The 22,092-nt window shown below is 38.9% G+C and overlaps 1 protein-coding gene across 1 annotated transcript in view; it reads right to left on the reverse strand.

The window, feature by feature from the left end:
- Nucleotides 1-22,092, reverse strand: part of LOC111223172 (multiple epidermal growth factor-like domains protein 11) — a 108,984-nt gene that overhangs the window by 17,923 nt on the left and 68,969 nt on the right. The window contains exons 10-15 of the mRNA XM_022747214.1: nt 20,661-20,873; nt 20,147-20,321; nt 11,228-11,348; nt 8,467-8,630; nt 8,082-8,184; nt 1,683-1,829 (exon numbers count right to left, since the gene is read on the reverse strand). Of these exons, the coding sequence (XP_022602935.1) occupies nt 1,683-1,829; nt 8,082-8,184; nt 8,467-8,630; nt 11,228-11,348; nt 20,147-20,321; nt 20,661-20,873 (923 nt within the window). The remainder of the gene's footprint in view (nt 1-1,682; nt 1,830-8,081; nt 8,185-8,466; nt 8,631-11,227; nt 11,349-20,146; nt 20,322-20,660; nt 20,874-22,092) is intronic.

Here is a 22,092-nt window from a genome sequence, read left to right on the forward strand (position 1 = left end):
TGAGCAGTAACACAGTCATTTGCGTAGATGGGCACGAAGGACAAAGATGGACCTAGCCTCAGTGACATCGCCCATAGGTTTCTGAAGAACGGTTTTGAAGCTCAGAGTGAGGTGCTCCATCATCACGATCTTGGCAGTGTCTGACTAACTCCCGGTTAATCCAAAAATCAAGGATCTTAAACACCAACAAAAATGGAACCACCTTGAACTTATTAACCAGCAGAATAAAGATAAAACAGTAAAATGACTATGTTAGAATCAGCAATACATACACACAACAAAAATGTGATTAAATGTGATTAAAATAAAACAAATCAGGGGATCCATTTTCAGATCCTCTAGTGTATAGTCAGTCTATTCTGAGTCCTGAAACATTAATTTAATGTAACGTGTAAAAGAAACTGATGGGTGCTAACATTTAAATAACTACAGGTGATAATGCCTGTAGCTTCAAAGTTCACTCACTCAGCTATTCCCGAAGGTTGAGTGTAAAGTTTGAGCTCAGAGTGTTTCTTTCAACAGTGTGTGTGTCCTCAAGGTCGAGAGTGAACCTCCACACTTATCTAGCAAACCACAATTTAGAGCTACTTGAGTATATCATCCATTTTCATAGCTGTCCTTTTTTCCCTCCATAATTCCAGGGGGACATCATACATTTTACTCCACTATGTTCATTTGCTGGCTGTGACTTTTCAGGTTATTTTGCAGGTTAACATGTCACATTCAAAATAAGAGCTTAAAGGTGCCCTGTGGAGTTTCTGACCACCAGCAGCACTGTGGAGCAAGGCTTTAAGTGTGGGTCTTGTACATGTGCAGCTGATATAATGCACACCCCTGCCAAAGGTTTCACACTGCTCTACTGAAAAACAAAAAAAAACACAGCAATGCACCAGTAAAGACAGGAAAAGATAACACCTCGAGCTAGTAAACATGGATGTACAATGCAGGTTTCAAAAAGAAGCTTAGCAAATGTTTTATGAGAAAGGAAATGCATTAAACACACTTTTTAAGACCTCAAGGATACACACAGTGTGTTTTGTGTGAGAAACACACAATGTAAGCAGAGACTCTGTTTACAAGAATACTCCACAGGGTACCTTTAAATATCCACTGCTCACCTGGCTGTAAGCCTTTGGGAAAATAATCACATGTAAATACAAAAAAAATCATAAACAGATCTGCACATTTTATTTAACTATATCCAAGCTTTGGGTCATAAACATGAATCCAAATTCCATGTTGGTTTGTGACCAAAAGCATGAATGAAATAAATCTGTACATGCACATTCCAGTGTGTGGAAACTTGTGTCTACCTGTGGGAATCCTTGTTTCAGCTCAGTCACACTTTGCAGTTCACTGCATTTAGACATTATCTAAGAGTTATAGAATTTTTCTCAACCTGCAAAGGAGCATGTAATCCTTTAACTGATCTGAAGGCACGAAAATCATTACCCCATCATTTGGGGATTTTCATTATTGATGGATAGATCAATAATATTAAAACAGTCAAACAGGTACAGTTACTCGCAATTAATACATTTAAGAGTACGACTTCATTTAGTTTTTTAAATTGTGCTATTGCAAATTTTGGATTCCAAGTTCTTTCTCCACCATCACACTGCACCTGGGACAGCAGAAGTAAAATGTGTGTGTGTGTGTGTGCGTATAAATTATTTCTTTACTTCGTCTACAGTTGGTGCCGCGGTAGCCGGGAGCACACACACAGGTGCCGTCCTCTGGGGAGCAGGAGCCTCCGTTCTCACAGGTGCAGCTGTAGGAGCAGTTGGGTCCCCAGCGTCCCTCCTCACACACGCTGTCACAATGGACACCTGCAGAAAACACACACACACGCACGCACGCACGCACGCACGCACGCACGCACGCACGCACACAGACACACAGACACACATACAACAAACATTATAGACTATGATGAAGCAAGAGGCTTTGTTCTTAGCTACCCGACTTTTAAGTGAAGCGAACTGACTTCCCTAATGCTGCTCACAAAGTTTCAGATGTGTCACTTAGACTTGAAAGAGGAGAAGAGAGAATGATGCAAAAAAGGGAGGATGAGGGAACATTAGAAAAAGGCATTTTTAACACCTACCCTGAGCTGGAGTTTGTAGGAGAGGAGGGAGTGTGAACGAGATGAGATGTATGGAAAAGAGGAATGTGACAGATAAGAGAGATGGTGAGGAGCTTCTTCATTCTGCAGCTCCTCTGTAAAAGGACAAGTCTGATGACATCCTGTATTTTTCTTCTCGTCAACAATGTTCCTTAATCACCATGAACACACACTGTGGTTTATTTTGACTCAGTCTCACACACTCTCTCTCTCACACTCACACACACACACACACACACATACACACACACACACACACACACACACACACACACACACACACACACACACACACACACACACACACAAATACTCACTACAGCACCAAATGTAGATTAATCCGCAGCTGGAAATAGTCCCCAGCAAATGCACCATTTCCTTCTGCTTTTACTGAAACTATTTTTAAGAGCTGTTTTAAAGATTTACATCTTCAGGAGAAACTAATGGACTTTGGGCTAAGTGGCACAGACAGAGTAGTGAAGTCAGATATTACTGAGAGCCAGATTAATGCATTGATTAGTTTTTTTTTTTTTTTTTTTTGGGACTTTTTGACAATAAGAAAAATGCAAGCCTCGTTCATTAAAAACACAGATTTAAATGTCTCCAAGCGAGAAATGAGGTGTTGGCAGGAAGGAAAAGATGATGTAATTAATGATCGTCTTCATTATTGTTTAAGCTATTGATTATTTTTTAGATTAAGTTAGTAATTGCTCATTTAAGTGTTGGGAAGCAGAACATCATCATCAATATTGAATGAAAATAATGGAGTCAAATGAGATTAAATTTCACCACTATCTCATCTGTTCTGATGTTTCATGTTGAAAAATGAAAAAAGTGACGGTATTTCGGTCGCCTATAACAGGTAATTACTCATTGAATAGTTCATACAGATTAAATAGATTCTTCTTTTGTTCATAATTTAGTAAATAAACTGTCTACATGTTTCTGAATAATACATCAGTTTGGTTCTTCAAACATGTTGTATAAGACATTCAGAAATGGAATAAATCTGTGTACTGCCTCAAAGCGGTTTCACTAATTACATGAGCCAGAGGCCAACCAGTATTGGTTTTTGAGGTTATTAATATTTTAGTCTTTTTTAGCACAAACAAACATTTTCATAAAGATTCCTTAAATCTCATAAGTGTAGTGACCAGTGCCTGTTCTCTATGGGATATTTTACAGTTGACTTGCTCTCTGTAAAGTGCTGTTTGTGATTTATTAGTTGACATTATAAGCCAATACTGATTGATCTGTGATAAACTAAAATCAACTGGCATTAATTACCAGCTGGAGTATAATCTATGACATCAACATTCAAAACTATGTAAAGTAACTGATGCAGCCTCAGTTTTCACTTTACAATGTGAACCTCTTGTACCAAATAAACTGTTGTCTATGAATAAATGTCAGTTTGTCTGAACAGACACTTTAAGCAAAAACCTAAATTTCCCAAATTCTGCCTGAGACTTTTTGCCCTTTAATCATTTGCTGAAGTGTCTCGTTCTTTCATCAGTCTTGCATGTGTGTGTGTGTGTGTGTGTGTGTGTGTGTGTGTGTGTGTGTGTGTGTGTGTGTGTGTGTGTGTGTGTGTGGGTGTGTGTGTCCTGAGAGGCAGGAGTTGTCTGTCTACACAAAAGCTGTCTTACAGAACGATCAGAGCCCCCATTGCTCACAGGGGACAGTCTGGAGACCGTGGTGCCCAAGAGACTCGCATTACATTAATTTTTGGTTACACTCAGAGCCACACACACACCCAGAGCAACACGCTTAGCACCACATCTAAATATAGCAACAGACAGACAGGGGGATGTACAGACATAGTAAGAATAGTGTATGTGGAAATACAGTATATCTCCCTCCCTGTCTCACTGCAGTCTGGCCTATGTGTAGCTCATTAGAAACTTCCTTTGACACAGAATATGAGAGAATATGAGAGTGGGGCACAGGCAGCCATTATAAGTCAATTAATAAACTACCTTTGAGCCATAAAGCGGGTGAAAATCAGAAGCCCTATTCGTTATACTGTGAAGTTAAAAACAAAGGGAGGGCTAGAGAGGTGGAGGATGAGAGCTTTGGGACAGCATATGGAGCAGATGAAAAGTAAAAAGTCTTCCTCACTAACATTTTGTGAAGCTGACACCCAGGAATCATATCCCAAGTGACAAAAGCATTGATAGAAAAATTCAAAAATTAGATCTGACATAAATAATATTATGGTTTCTGACCCAGTTTAGCTCACATGATGATTTTTCTTTGCAAGTACTGCAAGTATATTCATCCACTGTTTTTACTGCTTTATTCCTGCTCACAAACACGTGCTGCATCCCAAGTCCATACTGCACACTAACTTTTGGATGTTCTGTGTTCACAATGGAAAAGTGATAAAATAAGATATATTTTCATTTGTCAGTGTGCAGACTTAATATTTTCTTCTTCACAGATTTATCAGTCTTCACCTTATGTAAAGCACTTTGAATGGCCTCTAAGTTTGAAAAATAAAGCCTGTTTCATGGGAAACATTTGACTTTTCATAGCAGTAAAAATTCACAGGTGGAATTAATAACATAAATGATACCAGAAACTTCCTAACTTGCAGATCCCATGTCAAAATGTCTGAACCCTGAAAAGGGTTTATTGTCCCAAAGTGCGATGCACAAAAGAAAAGGAGGAGCTGCTCACACTTTCAAACAGGCAGACAAACAATACTAAGACAGCTCTCGGCACATTCGGGGGGGGAAATGTTGCTGTATGGTCTTAGTACCTGTACAGTACACACCTATGGTCCATAAATGCAACACTAAACCATGCAAACCATCCCATTCCTCATATTTAGATGATACTGCGTCTTCCCCCTCTCTGACGACTGGCTTTTTACCCTGGCTTCCAGTGTAGCCATACAGAACAGCAATAAACAAACTAGTCTTAAGAACTAGATCTGTTCGAGCATCACTCGGCCCTCAGGGTGTGGTATGCCTATCAATGGGGGCAGAACAATGGGGTAAAAGGTTCATGAGGACTGGTTAAGTTGTGACAATTGTCCAGACATTCATTTGAAAGCGACTCACCAATCACATACATTCAAAAGTGTTTTTTTTTTTACCTGCAGCGATTTTTGTCTTGCAGTACCACAGTCGGCCACTGGGGGAACATTGGTAGCATGACATTTTTTGACCCCAGAGGTTGCTGCTTGGTTCCGACTGACATTAGCACTTCTTTCCTTTCAATCAGACTCTGTGATCATAGTAGATACGGTGCAGATACGCTTTGCAAATTTTTATATAGCTACATTGTGGTTAAAAGGACATACAATGTGCAAACAGTTAAATTTGGTCTTATTGGTTTGTTTCATCCACTGACAGTTCACAGGAGAAAGACTTGAACAGAAAATGAGAGCTGCTCGAGGGGTTTATTATTATTTATTTCAGCTTAATGAAAACACTCCTATCATCTCACCGGACTAATTACCATTCGCGGTCATCACCTTAACTGTAATTACATGGACCTACCTGTTTCAGACTAACACAAACACGTCATGTTTCTTTACTTCTTTAAACCAAACTCATTTACTTCCAACCTTTGGTCTAAACTTTGATCTAAATATTCATCAATATACTGAAGTTTTCCCAATGTCAGTTCATTACCAACTCTCCCTCTGGCAGTGAATTAAAATGCCCTCTCCATATTCATCAGCTCTCACATCGATCATTGCTCATCACGACTGATTGACAATTAGCAGGTAAAATAAGCAAAGCTACAACTTGAACATGACAATTAATAAAGAAACAAAGGTTCAAAGAGGAGTAATGTCGATGCTGAGGATGCTAAAAAAAATAGTCCGTCCAAACAAACACAGGAGTCTGAGAGCAGAGGCAGGTCTGAAAAGAGCTTTATCCATGGGGAACTTTTGTGAAGTTGAATTATTGAAGAGAGCTGGGCTGTCAAACTCATCCAGGCTTGAATCTCCATCAGTTTTAGAATTATAGGTTGGAGTTTGTTGTGTGTCATATTGATCTGCTGGCTCCATTCATGTCATGGTGTCGCCCACACCGCCTGCCCTCTTCCCTCTGTTCAGCCTCTGATGCTTGTCCATACTCCTTCACAGAATATCCCTTCAGCTATTTTCCATACCTGCTTCACCTGCTTTAAGCCCCCAATTCAGGGGCTGGATGTGACTCATGATTGTGTGTCCTCTAAAAGTCCTGAAGACCAGACTAAAGGGCAATTTATAGCAGCAGCGTTTCTGGGGTGTTTTTTTTTCCTAATTCAAGGCTGTATATCATGCATTATTATTAACATCAGTTACAATCAATTCAAACTGAGGCTACGCTACTCATCCATCTAACAGAGTGGTTAAGCATCCAATCAAATGTTACAAACCAAATTGACCCTAAATGACGCACATGTAGAATCAACCACAGACAGTTTGTTTTTTTTACTCCGACTACGTTCAAACAGAATGCAGTGAAGTTTGATTGTGTACAAAGTCAATAGAGAGATACAAGGAGATGCAAACTCTCCCATAGTGGTGCAAATTGATGTGAACTCGTGTCTGCATGAGCTGAAAATTCTCACTCATTCTTTTATGAATGTGCTTCAAAAACATAAGAGACGAGAGAAAAGAGGAGAGAGAGAGACTTGGGGGAAAAAACAGAGTTCTGCATCGAGTCAGAGGCTGAGCTGAACACAGATACACAGACAGACTCTCAAAGACACAGTCAGTGCGTCTGCTGTTAGCTAGCAAACGCACACAAACGGCCCAGTCGTTAAATTTACGTGAATGATGGAAGGTTAAACTGAGTCTATTTTTTTCATCTGGTGCACTTAATGATGTGTTATCTTGACGAGAAGCCGTTAAAAACATCACAAACGTCCCGCTCCTTATCTGTTGTGAACTTATCAACTATACAGTGACTGATCAGTGTGAGCTTTCCGGTATAAATATGGACATATAGACAACACTGTTCATTTCTTTATACTCCTAATGGAGGTTACAAAAGAACCAATTTTGTCCATTGAGTTTCTGATGTTACGCAGCCTGGTGAGGTCCTCTGCTGCGGACAGGTCAGGTGGTTCAATGTGGAGTCAACAGATAGATGCTTGTGCACTGTTGATGTCTCACATCTGGTGTAAATGTGTGTTAACCCTGCATCTCCAGACTGACTGACTCTGTAGCCGTGTCCCAATTCAGAGGCCGCATCCTTCGGAGGCAACCGATTGTGTCCCAGTGGTGGGAGTAGGCTCATTTTGAATGAATTGATACACAGCTTGTGTGACTCAGTATGGAACTGTTAAAGCAGGTTCACTTCAACCCGACAGTCAAAAAAGTACCAAGAATTTCATGATGCACAGTTTTATAGTGTGAGTTACAGTGTGATATGACTCACCACATGGACAACTGGCAGGTTAATAGTAAATAAATCCATTTAACTTCTGCACTACTTTTCAGTAACACTATGACCAGGCTGTAAAACAGTGGACTTTATGTCTGATGTAAGTTATTTACCCCCTGCAGTGTGTTTTTCATCAACTAGTCCGGTTTAACTGATGCATATATTTACCTGTAATTGATAATCACATGAATGGAAATTCCTGGTAAATGAGTTGACGAGGATCCACTAAGAACTGACTGGTGCACAGTGGATTATGGGATACCGAAAGTTTGGATCCTTCACAAATGAGACAAGACTCGTCAGCCTTTCCTCACACGTCTGGTGTATAACTATGGACTAAGCTTCACCTGCTCTTATGCTTTTATGTTATTTCTGGTATTGTACATTTTGTGTTACAGTGTTTGTTATTGTTCTGCCTGATTGCTAATTTGTGCTAAATGTACAATATAAAGAAACTTTTGGACTTGTTTATATGAGCTGCCAATTATGAGCCTGTTTATGCCTGTTTGACCTCTGAACCTCAGTCTAATACCAGAAACCTGACCTGTGGCTGTATGACTCACCTGTCCAACCTGCAAGACAGTGACAGAAGCCAGTCACTGGATCACAGCCATCGCAGTTGACGCAGTCACATCTCTCTCGGCAGTCCAGCCCATATGATCCCTCCTAACAACAGCAAGAGCACAACACACACAAATATATAAATGCACCATTAATACACATAAGTCTTAATGTTGCTGTTCCTATTGAGGAACAATGTTTTCATATACAAGAAAACACAAGTGGTGTTTTAGCAATTTAAAACCAAACAAAGATTAAGCTGCTTGCATCTTCTTGTGTCTGCAAAACATCACTGTGGCTTGTTTCTCATGTGAGAAAGTGAGTGGATGCCTGAGTGGGTGACTGAACAGTGAATAAAGACAAACTACGGCTGCCATGGCCACTCACAGGACACGGTACATCGCAGTATTCGTCCCTCCAGCCTGGGGAGCAGGTGCAGGTTCCATTGACGGGGTCGCAGGCCGCTCCGTTGGCACACTGACATGTCTGATTGCAGCTCAGTCCCCAAGTGCCGCTGGAGCACGGGATGGAGCAGTCCACACCCTGCCAACCTGGAAACACAGTGTCACAGAGAGACCATTAGTCCGTTATTTGAGTCAGGGATGGGGCATGTATTGATAATATTAGTGATGATAAGAGTTGATTTATGTTCATAGTTTTGGACATCGGTTATGATAATATTGTGCTCATCAAAGTAATTGCTGAGATCAGGGAACAAAGCAACATCGCTCTGACAGACTGTAAACAAGCCAAAACAGATTATGTGAACCACTTTTTTTGGAGGGTCGAACTGAAAGTGATGGCTCCAGACATGTAGGAACACTATGACCGTGTATAACTATACTGAGTTCAACTGTCAGTTGCAGGCTTGGGTTGATATTCAATAATGAAATCGTGATATTTCCCACCATATGGGATATTTTTCGTAATATAAATTTTTTTTTTGTAGCTTTGCACAGTCTGATGAGTCCGACCCTCAAATAAAATAAAATAATATATTTATATACACATATATACATATATATTTAAAAAAACGTAATAACATTGTATATCCACGACATTTGGGCTGGACTGTATCGAGACATTCAATTTTGGATATCACCCAAACCTAGCAGTAGGTGTTAAAGTCCTGAAAGTATATTGAACTGTATAGATAATCAGATCTTTTCTCTACAAGCATCTACAGCATAAAGACTGTTAAATTAACATAGCAAACACACGCTTGATAATCAATCTGAATAATTTGCCTCCAAGTTTCCCACTCAGTGGTTTTAAAGGAGAAAAAGAAATAGGAGTTTACAGGGTGAAGACAGACACCCACTTGTTCTAGCCAAAGCTCTCAGGCCTCTGGTTCTGCATTCTCTGCCTCAGATGTCTCTCCACTTTAATTACCCATGTTCCCCACGAGGTTCAGTGGCGCATTAATATTTAAAGATGCTGATATTGAGAGATATTAAGCAAGTGAAGTGGAGAACAAAATAGTAAAAAGGAAAAAGTTCTGGAGGCAGGTACTTTTACAGTTGTTCGGGGTCAGGAGTTGAGAGAAGGGTTAGGGTTTCTGGCTGGGAGGAAAACAAAATCTTCTCAAATTCGCATTAATCAAACATAACCTCAAAATTTCTACTGCTGCACTGATACTAAGGATGCAATTAATGATCATTTTCATTATCAATTAATTTGCCCATTATTTTATCAATTAATCAATCATTCATTTGGTATGAAAAAACAAACAAACAAAAAAAATTACAATTTGCTAAAGCCAGTCAAATAGCTTGTTATGTCTGACCAACAGTAAGAAAGTTATTCAGTTTATTTTGACATGATGTAAAAAAGCAGCAAATCCTCACAATTAAGTCTCTGCAATTAGAGTATCATTAATTCTTAATAAATGAGTTAATGTATTTAGCATCTCTCTGTCAATCAATAGTTACAACTTATCTGTTCATTGACTAATTGAGGTCTGAAGGAGAGGATAAAAGAGACATGTAAAAGTGAAAACGACGCAATACTCAAGATTTTAAAGGAATTTATTCTCCCACAGAGGAGATAATAAAAGTGAAAAGGCAACCGTGGAGCCGAGAGATTATTCTGAAACTAACCACAGTTTGTAAAATGGTTAAAACCCCATCTGAAACCCCCAGAATAAAGAGCAAAACAAACTCGAATAAAATCTATGAAGAGGCGGAGACATGATTTTCCACCTACAATAGTAGAAAACAGACTGAAAAGGAGAGCTGTTTCAGGTGAAGTTGTGCTTTGAATGAGAGCTGTTGTACAAGCTCAAATTAGGGTCAGAAAGATTTTGAGTTTGTAGAGTGATGCTCACAAATAATTCCGAAGTTTGTAGTTGTCAACCAACCTCTGTAAACCTGTGAAATTAATCTGCAAGAGAAATTTAAGTTTGTACTTTTCAAGGTGTTTATTAAGCACTATAGCAGAAAGACTACAGGAAGTCAGACGAGACAGTGTAAGGAGTGACAGAGCCCATATAGGGAGGAGGTCATGACGGACAACTTTCCCCCAGGACACCGAGGTTTGACTCCTGTGTGATTCAAAAGTTGCTATTAATTTATTTTAAGTCTTAGTTGACTTGTTTTTTTGTTTAAAAAAAAAATTATATTCAGTTTTCAGTCACAGTTTGGTTTGGTTTCGGGAACTAAACTACTCGGTTACGTTTAGAAAAAGGTTGTAGTTTGAGGTAAAACAGACCCTTTCACAATGTTAAACATGTGTTAGAAAGCCTTTCTGCCAGAACTTCTCTCATGTGACTCACTGAAGTGGTTCAGGACAACCTAAAACCCAGATGTAAATAGTATTGTTGGTTACAGACACCTGGGAGCAAATAGCATCTGCCTTTATCTCGTGACCCTTTGGGGGGGCCTTGGGGTTGGGACCCACTAGACTAAAGTACCAAACTGAAACATCTAATAATGTCACATACAGCATATACATCAGTCACAAGGGACATGTTAGATTTACTTTTAATACTTCAAGTACATTTGGCTGAAAACACTTCTGTACTTTTATCAAAGAGTTTAAATGCAGGACTTTTACTAAGTATTTCTACATTGTTGTAGAAAGTTCTTCCACCAATGTAAGAAACCTATGATTTATTATGGTTTTGGAGGATCACGGAGCTCAACACAACCTTCTCTGCAGATGCAGGAGCCGTCGACGTGTGAGCAGGAGATCTCGTTGTGGCAGGAGCATGACGATGTGCAGTTGGTCCCATACAGGCCAGCAGGACAGCTGATAGAGCAGTCGTCACCCTGGAAACAGTTAACACACACACACACAGAGGAACTGAAACTATCAAATGTAACACACTCTTTCTTTTATAGTGTTTACTTTTACTTATTTTGTATTCCACCTCTACCTCTAGTTAATTTCTTATCAAATTAATAATGATTTGAAGTTTCTTACATGCTCTCCACTGCTCTTACTTACAGGTCCAACTAAATGTTTTATTTTACACAAGTTGATATACTGTCGCTTCCTTATAATAATGAGGTATAAAAATAATATCCCAGCAGCGTCCTGAGCTCACAAAAAATAAACAAATAAATATATAAGAATATAAATAATATGTATTAAAATAAAAAAGAGCAAAGACTGAATCAAACACTCATATCACAGACATTAGATTAACAAAAACTTACCAACCAAAAAATCTAAAGCTTAAATGTAGTTAAATAAAACATGGTATGGTGAAATCTGTTAGCTCTGTGCCCAAGAGAAAGGTTGTGCAAATACCAGTCAAAATGTAATTACAGATATCTTAAATTAAAGTTTTGTCTAGTCATATATCTATGGTGAATATCTGTCTTTTAAGATATCTTTAAAGGATTTTTGACAAGTCAATCTACTGAGATATCTTAGAAATGTATACGAGCCAAATCAATTAAACTAAAAAACAGCAATTGCTGACCACAGTTTATTTATTACATTGATTGACTGATTGTTGATTACAATAAAATAAAGAAACAGAAATAATTAAGATGATATAAGCAAATTCATAAAAGCATACACATGACATTATATATAAATGTATATGTAAACTGTAATAAAGAAATGCCAAACTACATTTGTGGTCAGCATTTCTGCAACTTTGTGATGTCACAACAAAGCAGTCAGCTTCAATCAGAAGAGAGCCTGATTGGCTCACCGACCTGTTGTTACTAGAGCTCCAGAGAGAAGCCTGAGAGCGGAGATGTGAAACTACATTAAGACTGATTTTGGTTCTTAAAACCTTTAAAACAATTACTATCGGATGATATATTTTTTACCATTTTTTCTTTTGTAACCAGATTTTTTAAATCCGAAATTTCAAAAATCTCAAAAATCTGATATTGATTTGGTTGTACTTGTCTTTTTACAATACAACAATACAAAACAAAACAGGTTCCTAGGGCACCCGTCAAACTTGAGGAAACATGTTGCTGTGGTAAAAAATAAATAAATAAATAAATAAATAAATAAAAAGGGCTGTATGTGAAATCACCCCCTCATCACTGTGTGGCACAACACACAGTTGCTCCAGTTTTGCTCCATAGAGTCCATATATTTCTTACAATGTCGACTACTGTCTGGGGAAAAAAAAAAAAAAAAAAAAAAAAAAAAAAAAATTCAAATATAGAGGGGGAGGATATTTTCTACACTTGCATGTGTTTAGCCACCGTTAATAACATCTTAAAGAACCGTTTCATGAAGACTGTACTGCTCATTCACTGTCTGGGGCTCTTTTATTCTTTATGATACGGCTGGCTCAGATGCATCACTGCTTTTCACCTTCACCCCCCCGCCTGCAGCCTAACACCAGGGAAACACCAGGGAAACAGGTTTTTGTTCAGAGTCCATCTTTAAATTCATTATTAAGTCCATGACTGCATTAAATCTGATAGTGAAGATGCAACAGACAGGCACATGTATTATGGAGGAGAGAGGCAATCATCACTGGTGGCGTCCCTGCAGAGAAACATGACGTCGATGCTTGTCCAATCAATAGTGGACATGGTCAGAGCAGCGAGACAGACAGCTTGGCATTAGCAGGATGTCTAACCTTATTCTGCGCTGTTAGCATGCTGTGAAAGCAAGCTCCACACAACCCGAACCTCCAGCACGCTGTCGCATTGATCAGGACCTTCAACATATAAACTGTGCTAATTAAAGCTGCCTGCTTCCAACCTGCTGCCTTTAAATTGCTATTAATCTAATATTCACAAAGCCAGCCAAATGTGCAAAGACAGGGGAAGAGAGAGGCCTTATTAAAAAGTTGGCGAATTAAGGACTTTTTAAAAAACTTTGTTAATAAATAACGTGTGTGGGCCCAATAAGGAAAACCATCAGAATTTCCCTGGGGAAGTAGGAGTTCTAACAAAGTGACCCTTGGAATAGTAAATACGTGTGGATCGAAGGATCCTTATATACAGTACCTATATCATACACCTCTTTATTCAACAAGGCAGCATGGAGCTTCATCACCCTGTTCTTATTTTTCCCTATCACAAATTCAAGCTCAAATAAACAAATGTTTTCATATTCATTACATACTTAAATGTAATTAGGCCAGCAGACTATTGGACTTGTAACCCTCTCACATGCTTTGTATAGTAATGCTTAAAGTACACTAGCCTCCAGGTGTGAATGTGTGTGGACTGTGAGTGTGGAGCAGTTACAAAAAAAGGATGCTACTCTTAGTACCATATAAGTTGACATTAATCTTAATATTGAGTGAAATCTGTGGAGGTTCTGTATATAGACTGTATATCAATATGGATGTAGCCTCCACGACGTCACCCACAGGTTTCGGAAGAGCAGTTTTGAAGCTCAGAGTGAGCTGCTCCATCATCACCTCCCGGCTAATCCTGGGTGTCCAAGTGTTAAAGATTAACCCTTTTGTTGGCTAATTAGCTAGTTAATGAGCTGTGAGCGCAGTCACAGATACCTGCTAATTAGTGTTAACGTATAAGCAAAAGAATACTAGAATTTCACTCACCTAAAAAAAAAGACTTCCTCATGTTTTGTTAGTCAATGAACGGCACAACCAGTCATATTATCTGTCTGATATTTTACATGAAAAATCCTCCTAAGGGCACTGACATCACAAACGCAGCCAAGAGGTCACGTTCACTGACTCGAATCAGCTGAGGTGATGCCAAGCAGACAGCTAACAGCTAGCCACTGTACCGCTAGCTAACTCTGACTGCTCCCACGTGTCACTCAAAGCAGGCACGCCATCAATTATGCATAACTTAATAAAATTTGGTGGGTTATATAAAAAATTCAACCCCTGTACAGTTGTCATGGAGGGGGAAATTAGCCATAGAGACCAAAGCTGTTTTTTGTACTAGGCTGTAAACATGCTGTAAAATTGGGCATTTTAACATGGGAGTCTTTAGGGATTGACTCACTTTTGGAGCCAGCATAAGTGGTTATTCAAGGAACTGCAGTTTTTGGCACTTCAGTGTCGGCTTCATTTTTCAGCCCTGGAAGTTGACTTTCATGTGAAAGACTGGAGCTCATGTCCAATCACAGATGCAAAATAAATGTTTGCTTTAATTATTATAGTAACTATGATCTTCCCCAAAAGTGTTTTGGTGCCATATTTTATTTATCATAACCTTAGCTATACTATAGTCGTCATGCGCAGAGAGGGTTTTATTTTGGAGATACAAAATTCAAAGTTTGGTAGTTTTAGTTCTTCTTGCTTTTTTTCTCAAATAAATATTAGTGCACTTATACGGTTCTCAATTGATTGTAATATGTGGATTTAATCTGTTAATCTAATCAACCATTAAACAATGAATTCATCTAGAAAGGCGCCTTGTAGAACACAGTATTTTTCTGTAAGACTTGTTTCCAGGAAAACCCTGTGTAATTCTGTCCTTTTCGGTGAAAGCACTTCCTCCTGGTATGACAGATTTGTTATTGGCTCTGAGTTGCACATGTTTACAGATATTGATCCAACTGTCCAAATTGGCGACAATACCACATATAAATTCTGTTTAAAGCCAGTTTCTTGTCTACACACTGACACACAGACTACCAAACTGTGAGTTACCAGCGCAGCATAAATTCCCTCTAAATCAATAACACTCCTCTGAGAGCACCATCTATCTGAATTTAGCTGCTATAAACCAAATGGACATTCATCTACAGCGCTCATCCTACTTTCATCTGCTGAAAATCCCTGATGTTCTCAGTCCAATTATCAAAGTCCCTGTCATCTCTCTGCTCCTAGGTGTCTCATCTCCACTCTCCGCTCAGTCACTGCACGATCACTCAACACGCCAGGAGGGCACAGATCCTCACCAGCTACTGCTGCACACACTACTGAAAAACCACACATACTTACACACACACACACGGCTACACTCAACATTTCTATTAACACCTGCCTAACCCAAATCTATTAAAAATGATAATTTGACCTTCAAATCTGTCAACTTGCCTCACATTTAGCTTTAATCCTGACTCTAATTGTGACTCTAAATTCAAGTTTTAACTTTAACAACCTTAACAAATGTACAGTGTAGGTGACTAATATCTTGATATATCCAAGATCTTGGTATTACACAAATTTAAAAAATAGTAATAAAAAAAGAGGACAGTGATGGTGAATAGTATGTACTACAGAAGCCCTGACAAGTGAAATCTTTTCCCTGCCAGGATCATTTTTTAAGTTTTTTTTTAATCTGTAAAAAAGAAAAATTCTGATGAAAAAAAAAAAAAAAAAAAGACTTAGAAAAATGATCCTGGCAAAAAAAAGAAAAAGAAAAAAATGTTTTCACTTGTCTCTTGGGGGCTGTTTTAACAGATGAGAAAAAACAGAAAAATGATCCTGGCAAGGAAAAAAAAAAAAAAATCACTGGCCTTTCATAGCTTCCATAATTTACCCATATTGCAATGCACAACAGAAATAAAAGAGTAATATACACATCAGCTGCTAAGGACGAAGTTGAAATGGTTTTAGACACATTTTGAAAAATAAAAAATTAAATAAGATTTCACAGGATCACTCAGAGCTCACATTCAGCCCTGCCTTGGCTGAAACAACACGATATGTTTTTCAAGAGTTAGAGCAGTTTGTGTATTTCTGTGACATCTGTGAGAATTTGGCAACCAAATACAGGAAAAGGAAAAACCATTTTCAGCTTATCCAAACATGTTATAGACATTTGTTTTGTCTGAAACGGTTTGTTTCATCTTGAACTGACTAATCCAGGAAAACAATAATCTACTAAAACAGTCTAGAAAACTGGTTCCAGACCTCTGAAAACCATCCACAAGTCAGACAGTGATTCACTTTGGTATGTTGTTGTGCTCATTAAAGAACATTTGTTCAGATAAATTAGCCACAAATATGGCGACAAGGACGAAATTGGGCATTTTAACATGGGAGTCTTTAGGGATTGACTCGCTTTTGGAGCCAGCATAAGTGGTTATTCAAGGAACTGCAGTTTTTGGCACTTCAGTGTCGGCTTCATTTTTCAGCCCTGGAAGTTGACTTTCATGTGAAAGACTGGAGCTCATGTCCAATCACAGATGCAAAATAAATGTTTGCTTTAATTATTATAGTAACTATGATCTTCCCCAAAAGTGTTTTGGTGCCATATTTTATTTATCATAACCTTAGCTATACTATAGTCGTCATGCGCAGAGAGGGTTTTATTCATGGATGATTTTAACACAGCTGTATGTGCTGTTATAAATCAGTGTACAGAAATAAAAATGCTAAAAAATTGCAAATAAATTTGGTGGGAGAGATACACTTACTAGTGTTTGGGCTGGGCAAAACAAATCAAAATACCCCATCCCCCAATCAGAAATCAACATGAAACAAGATGGCTAATCGTTCTGATTATTTGGCTGAAATGTGAGGGAAATGTCTCTTTATCAACAGGCACATTGTGTCTCTATAACTGCCACAAAAAACACATTTGTTCTTCCTTGACCCAAGGCCTAACCTCCAGCAAATTTCACTGAAAACTGTAAAGTAGTTTTTGTAAACATGCTGCTTACCGACAGATGAACAAGAAAACACACTGGGCTAAATGCATGACCCTGGTGGACCGATCCAAACCGTGTGTAAATCAGAAAGCAGCCTAAAATTACCTCAATCTGTGAAAATATCCTGATGCAGAAACCTTAAATATCAAGTTGGTGTAAGTTCATAGTTCTCACGTTCTTCCTTGACCCAAGGCCTAACCTCCAGCAAATTTCACTGAAAACTGTAAAGTAGTTTTTGTAAACATGCTGCTTACCGACAGATGAACAAGAAAACACACTGGGCTAAATGCATGACCCTGGTGGACCGATCCAAACCGTGTGTAAATCAGAAAGCAGCCTAAAATTACCTCAATCTGTGAAAATATCCTGATGCAGAAACCTTAAATATCAAGTTGGTGTAAGTTCATAGTTCTCACACACACACACACACACACACACACACACACTATTACTGCTGACATACACAACAATGTTTGGACTCTGACACACTCTCTTTCTCCTGACCTGCATCTGGGGGGTTTGCACCTGCAGTCGCCTTTCTCCATTAAAAGCCATGTAACTCTACGACTAAACCTGCAGAGTCAACAGCATCTGATTAATTAACCTCTGCGTGTCACAGAGCATGTTCTGCACCTGCTGCTGCAAAGCTAACACATGTTATCGTTAAATGTTGGTGGAAAAGAACCTCTACTGAAGGTACCACTTCTTCATTATTTATAACAAAGACACCGAGCTTCTGAACGAACAAATCGCCGTCGTGTTTCAGTGTAACTGATTACCACAGTTTCACACACACATTCTTTAAGGGCTGGAAGCACAACATATTTTTCTTTGTTTAAATATCGTTGTTTTGTATTCAGGAATGAAAAAAGTTTCTAGGTTTCTTTTATTGCTTTATTTGCTGTAACTACAGCTTCTGTAATAGACTTAGACTTAAACGTTGGCAGATGTAGAAGAACTGGACTTTATATTTCAGTGATTCATTACATTTCCTGTTCAGCTGGACTTTAGTCACGGGAAAAAGGGGCCCCTGCTGGCACGTCATACTGGCACATTTTGCATTGACAGCTACACTGCCGCTGGCCCAAAATCGCATTCAGTGGGGCCCCTGACGATGTGTGCTGTGGCTAGCGTCTACCAATAGCCTGCGTGTGAGGTGTTCAGGAAGACATTGGTAAATTGTACTATCTAACATAGTCACAGCTTGTCATTATGGTAAAGCCAAGAACCAAGACGAGTCCTATTCTCAGATTTATTTCTTAAAAGAGAACTCCTCCAATTTTACACACTGACGTCAGTTTACTGTTCATGGGGAGCTCTGCACAGCCTCTGAGACACAGCTGTATAATGTCTTCTGTCGCTCCGAAGGACCTTTGTCAAATGTCAAATATAATGTCAGCTGATTAAGTAACAAGAAATTACTATCTTTATTTGTCATTACACAAATGCCAAACTAAGTGTGAGGTCCTTTAGATACCATCATCCAGCAGACTGGCAGATTTTTCCGCTTTTCCTGCTTAGATTGTGCATATTGGTCACAAAACACAAAGTTGTTATGTATTTATGTTAAAAATATAAATAATTATTGACCAATATATCATCATGAAACTTTTAACTCCCACACATTGATATTAGCCTCAAAAACTTGAAACTTTTGTAGAAAGAAGAAAGTCTAAGTTACAGACTGAAAGAAAGTCATGCACATTTACAAGACAGAGAGTCTTATGAAAGATATTATTCAGTTGCATTATGGGATATGTACGATGATATACTAGGGACTAAAGTCAGAATATGTCAGCCTCTTCTGCTTTGATTTAAACCATTCTTCTTTTAATGTGTCTTTAGTTTACAAACTTTATGCAAGCCAGCGCCCACATTGTTTCCAAGAAGCTGTTATGCCAAGGTTAATAGTCTGCTGTCTGAGCTGAAGATGGTTGAATTTTTTTTTTTTTTACAACTTGTTGCCATGGTTTGCTGAGTGACCACGGCAGTCACAGAAACCACGCAGAGAAATAAGGCAGGTAGCGGTTTTACTGATGTCACTGAATGATACCCTTCTTCAGCAGTGAGCAGCAGATTCTCATGTTGGAGCGGCTCAACACAAAGAATGTTTTAGTTCGATAAATGACTAAAAAGCTCCCATATTTTACACCTTTCCAGTGTTTTATTTGAAGTGTTGATCCATTAGAGAATATATTTGTGGTTTTAAGGAGCAAAAACCACCTCAATGTAGTTTTACATCTCCTCGCTCAGGTTTCTCTCTGAAGCTCCAGCAACAACAGATCAGTGAGCTTAGTGTTTTCTAAGTGATCAAATTAAAATATAATAGATTTCAGGTAAACATTCTGAAAAACTAGGTGGGCGGGGCTTGGGTCATGGCTGAGAGCGGTGACTACTTTGTTGTGACATCACAAAGTTACAAAAACCTTATACAATATGGGACCTTTGAATAATTAATCAATAATCAGAATATTGGGTGATTAATTTCCTGGAGATCAACTCATCCATTAATTGGCTAATCATTCCAGCCTAAATATCAATCAACAGAAAAGTGTTTCTGATGTTAGGTTTAAAGTGTTAGTTAGCGTACTACCAACTCGCTATATTAATTTTGTCATACAGTGATCAGGTCTAGCTGGCAGCTGCAATGGTGGATGTGCAGCTTTTCTCTGAATGGAATTTCATTTGCAGAGCTAGCAGCAGTAAAAATTATATAAAAAAAAAAATCCACAGAACACACTGTCAACAGTTTTCACCAACCAACAGTTTTCTATCACAGAAATGTTCCCTATGAAAACTTTATATTTATATTCACTTCTATAAGTAGATTTGTGAAAAAGCCTGAGAGGTTTTCATGAAATTAGTCTGTTTACATTAACAGAGAGGTTCAAGTATTCAAAAGCAACCTAATGAACCAACTGCAACGCTCCAAGATGTTAATCTGAAGCAGTGTAGGGATCAGACAGATTCAGTAAAATAGGAAATTAATGTGAACATTAGATATTTGATGGTTGTTGTTATTGGATTTATCTTGGAGTAGCTGTGTTTCTGCACTTACTATATATCCCGGTGCGCACACACACGCTCCGGTGGTGCCGTCACAGTCGGCTCCGTTAGCACAGGTGCACAGCTCTCTGCAGCCCTCACCGTAGTAACCGGACGGACATGTCTCGTTGCAGTAAAGCCCCGCCCATCCTGCTGCACAGGTGCACTCTCCCGACAGAGGGTGACAGCTGAGAGATATTAGTCAGTCGACACAATGGCATTGAGAACAGACACTTGAAGATCTGTATATGTAAAACATATTTATGTATCTATGTCTAAAACATGATAAACTTGCACAAGAGGTAGAAATTTTTCTGGTTAAGATGTGATAGTTTAGTGATGCACTGATCTGATTGAAGCAGTGCCAAAACCGATTAGAGACTGAACTGTACACAGAAAGCTTGACATTGAAGTGCAGAGGCATTAATCCTGTGAGTGATTCAAACCCAACCCTCTTCTATTCATACGGTGTTCTACAGTACAAAAGCATGGAAACGTTCTTGCTTGCTTGACCAACAGTTCAGTACCTGAGTGTGTTTGCAGCTTTGCAGGGGCAGTATTTATCACAGATGAGTCCATACAGGCCACTGGGACAGAAGCGGTCCTGGCAGCTGGGGCCCTTAAAGCCCTCATTGCATAGGCAGGCCCCATTGATGTGGTAGCACTTGGCCCCGTTCTGGCAGTCGCACTTGTGGGCACACTGCGGCCCGTAAGTGCCGACTGGGCATTCATCCTGGCACCTGTGTTCGTGTGAAACAATAACAAAGGGGCCGTGAGAAGAGGTGAAAATCACAAAGTGAATGAGTCTTGGTCAGCAGCTCAGTGAATAAGGTTATCTCTTAGAAAGGCACCGACAAAGCATTAAAGGAACAGTGATGATGCACACCCAACCTCCCCTCTGAAATCTCTGAATTTTTACCTGCTAGACTAAGAGATACAGTTATTATCTAACAATTTTCAGATCCTTACATGACAGTGACTTCCATTAAAATCCAGTTATTGAAAAAAAATCTCATTTCAAAGATAACATATCAAGAAGGAAGGAAGGACCGGATCCTTGTAGATGTGTTTCTACATTTTTTGGGGGCGAAGATTCACCTCATACAAAAAATAAACCTGGCTGTATGAATTGCACATGCAGTAGTTCCTATGCAAACAATAGTCCAGTCAGTACGTTCGATCACATGATGTGTGTCCTCATCACCATCAGTGGTTTTTTGTTTTTTTTGCAGTAGATGTACAGGATGAACTGAACTCTTAAATATAAATATTTGTGTATGAAGTCTGGTTGGTTTTCCATGTTTCTCCTTTAGATCATATCCAAAATGTTGGACCCCTGGAGCTCTATAGGTGTGTCGAAATGTAAATAATAGACTGTATTTAGACCTGTGTTTAGGAAACTAAACTATACTAAACAATGCAGTCCATTGAGAATAAGACACAAAGGGTGCAAACTTTATATTTCTATTTCTACCAAAAACAGGTCTGTGAGCCAATTAGAAGAGAGGAGGCTCTGAGCCTCTCTTCTGATTGGCTGACTGTTTTCTAAGTGATCTAACGAAAATATTTCAGGTAAACACTCAGAGAAATCAAATCCTGCAAGACTGGATGATGGGTCTGGGTGGGCTTGGCTTGGGGCATGGCTGAGAGCGGTGACTACTTTGTTATGACATCACAAAGTTACAGAAGTCCTGACAGCTCGTTTTAAGGCTCAGTTTCTGAATACAGGCTGTGAGCATTTCTCTGTGAACTGAGCGCTTTGATACGTTCACAGTATTAATATAGATCCTAGACCTGCTTTATAATCAAAATACATGGAAATCTCATCTAATACAATATGGAACCTTTAAAAGTTAATATCAGTTTTGGAGCAGAAGTTTGTGGTAAAATGAAAAGTATGAAAATAAACAATGTAATGATGCTCAACATGCTGAAATGAAAGTGACAGTTTGACACTGG

Source organism: Seriola dumerili, unplaced genomic scaffold (assembly GCF_002260705.1).
Source record: "Seriola dumerili isolate Sdu_G_001 unplaced genomic scaffold, Sdu_1.0 BDQW01000011.1, whole genome shotgun sequence".
NCBI classification, from domain to species: Eukaryota; Metazoa; Chordata; class Actinopteri; order Carangiformes; family Carangidae; genus Seriola; species Seriola dumerili.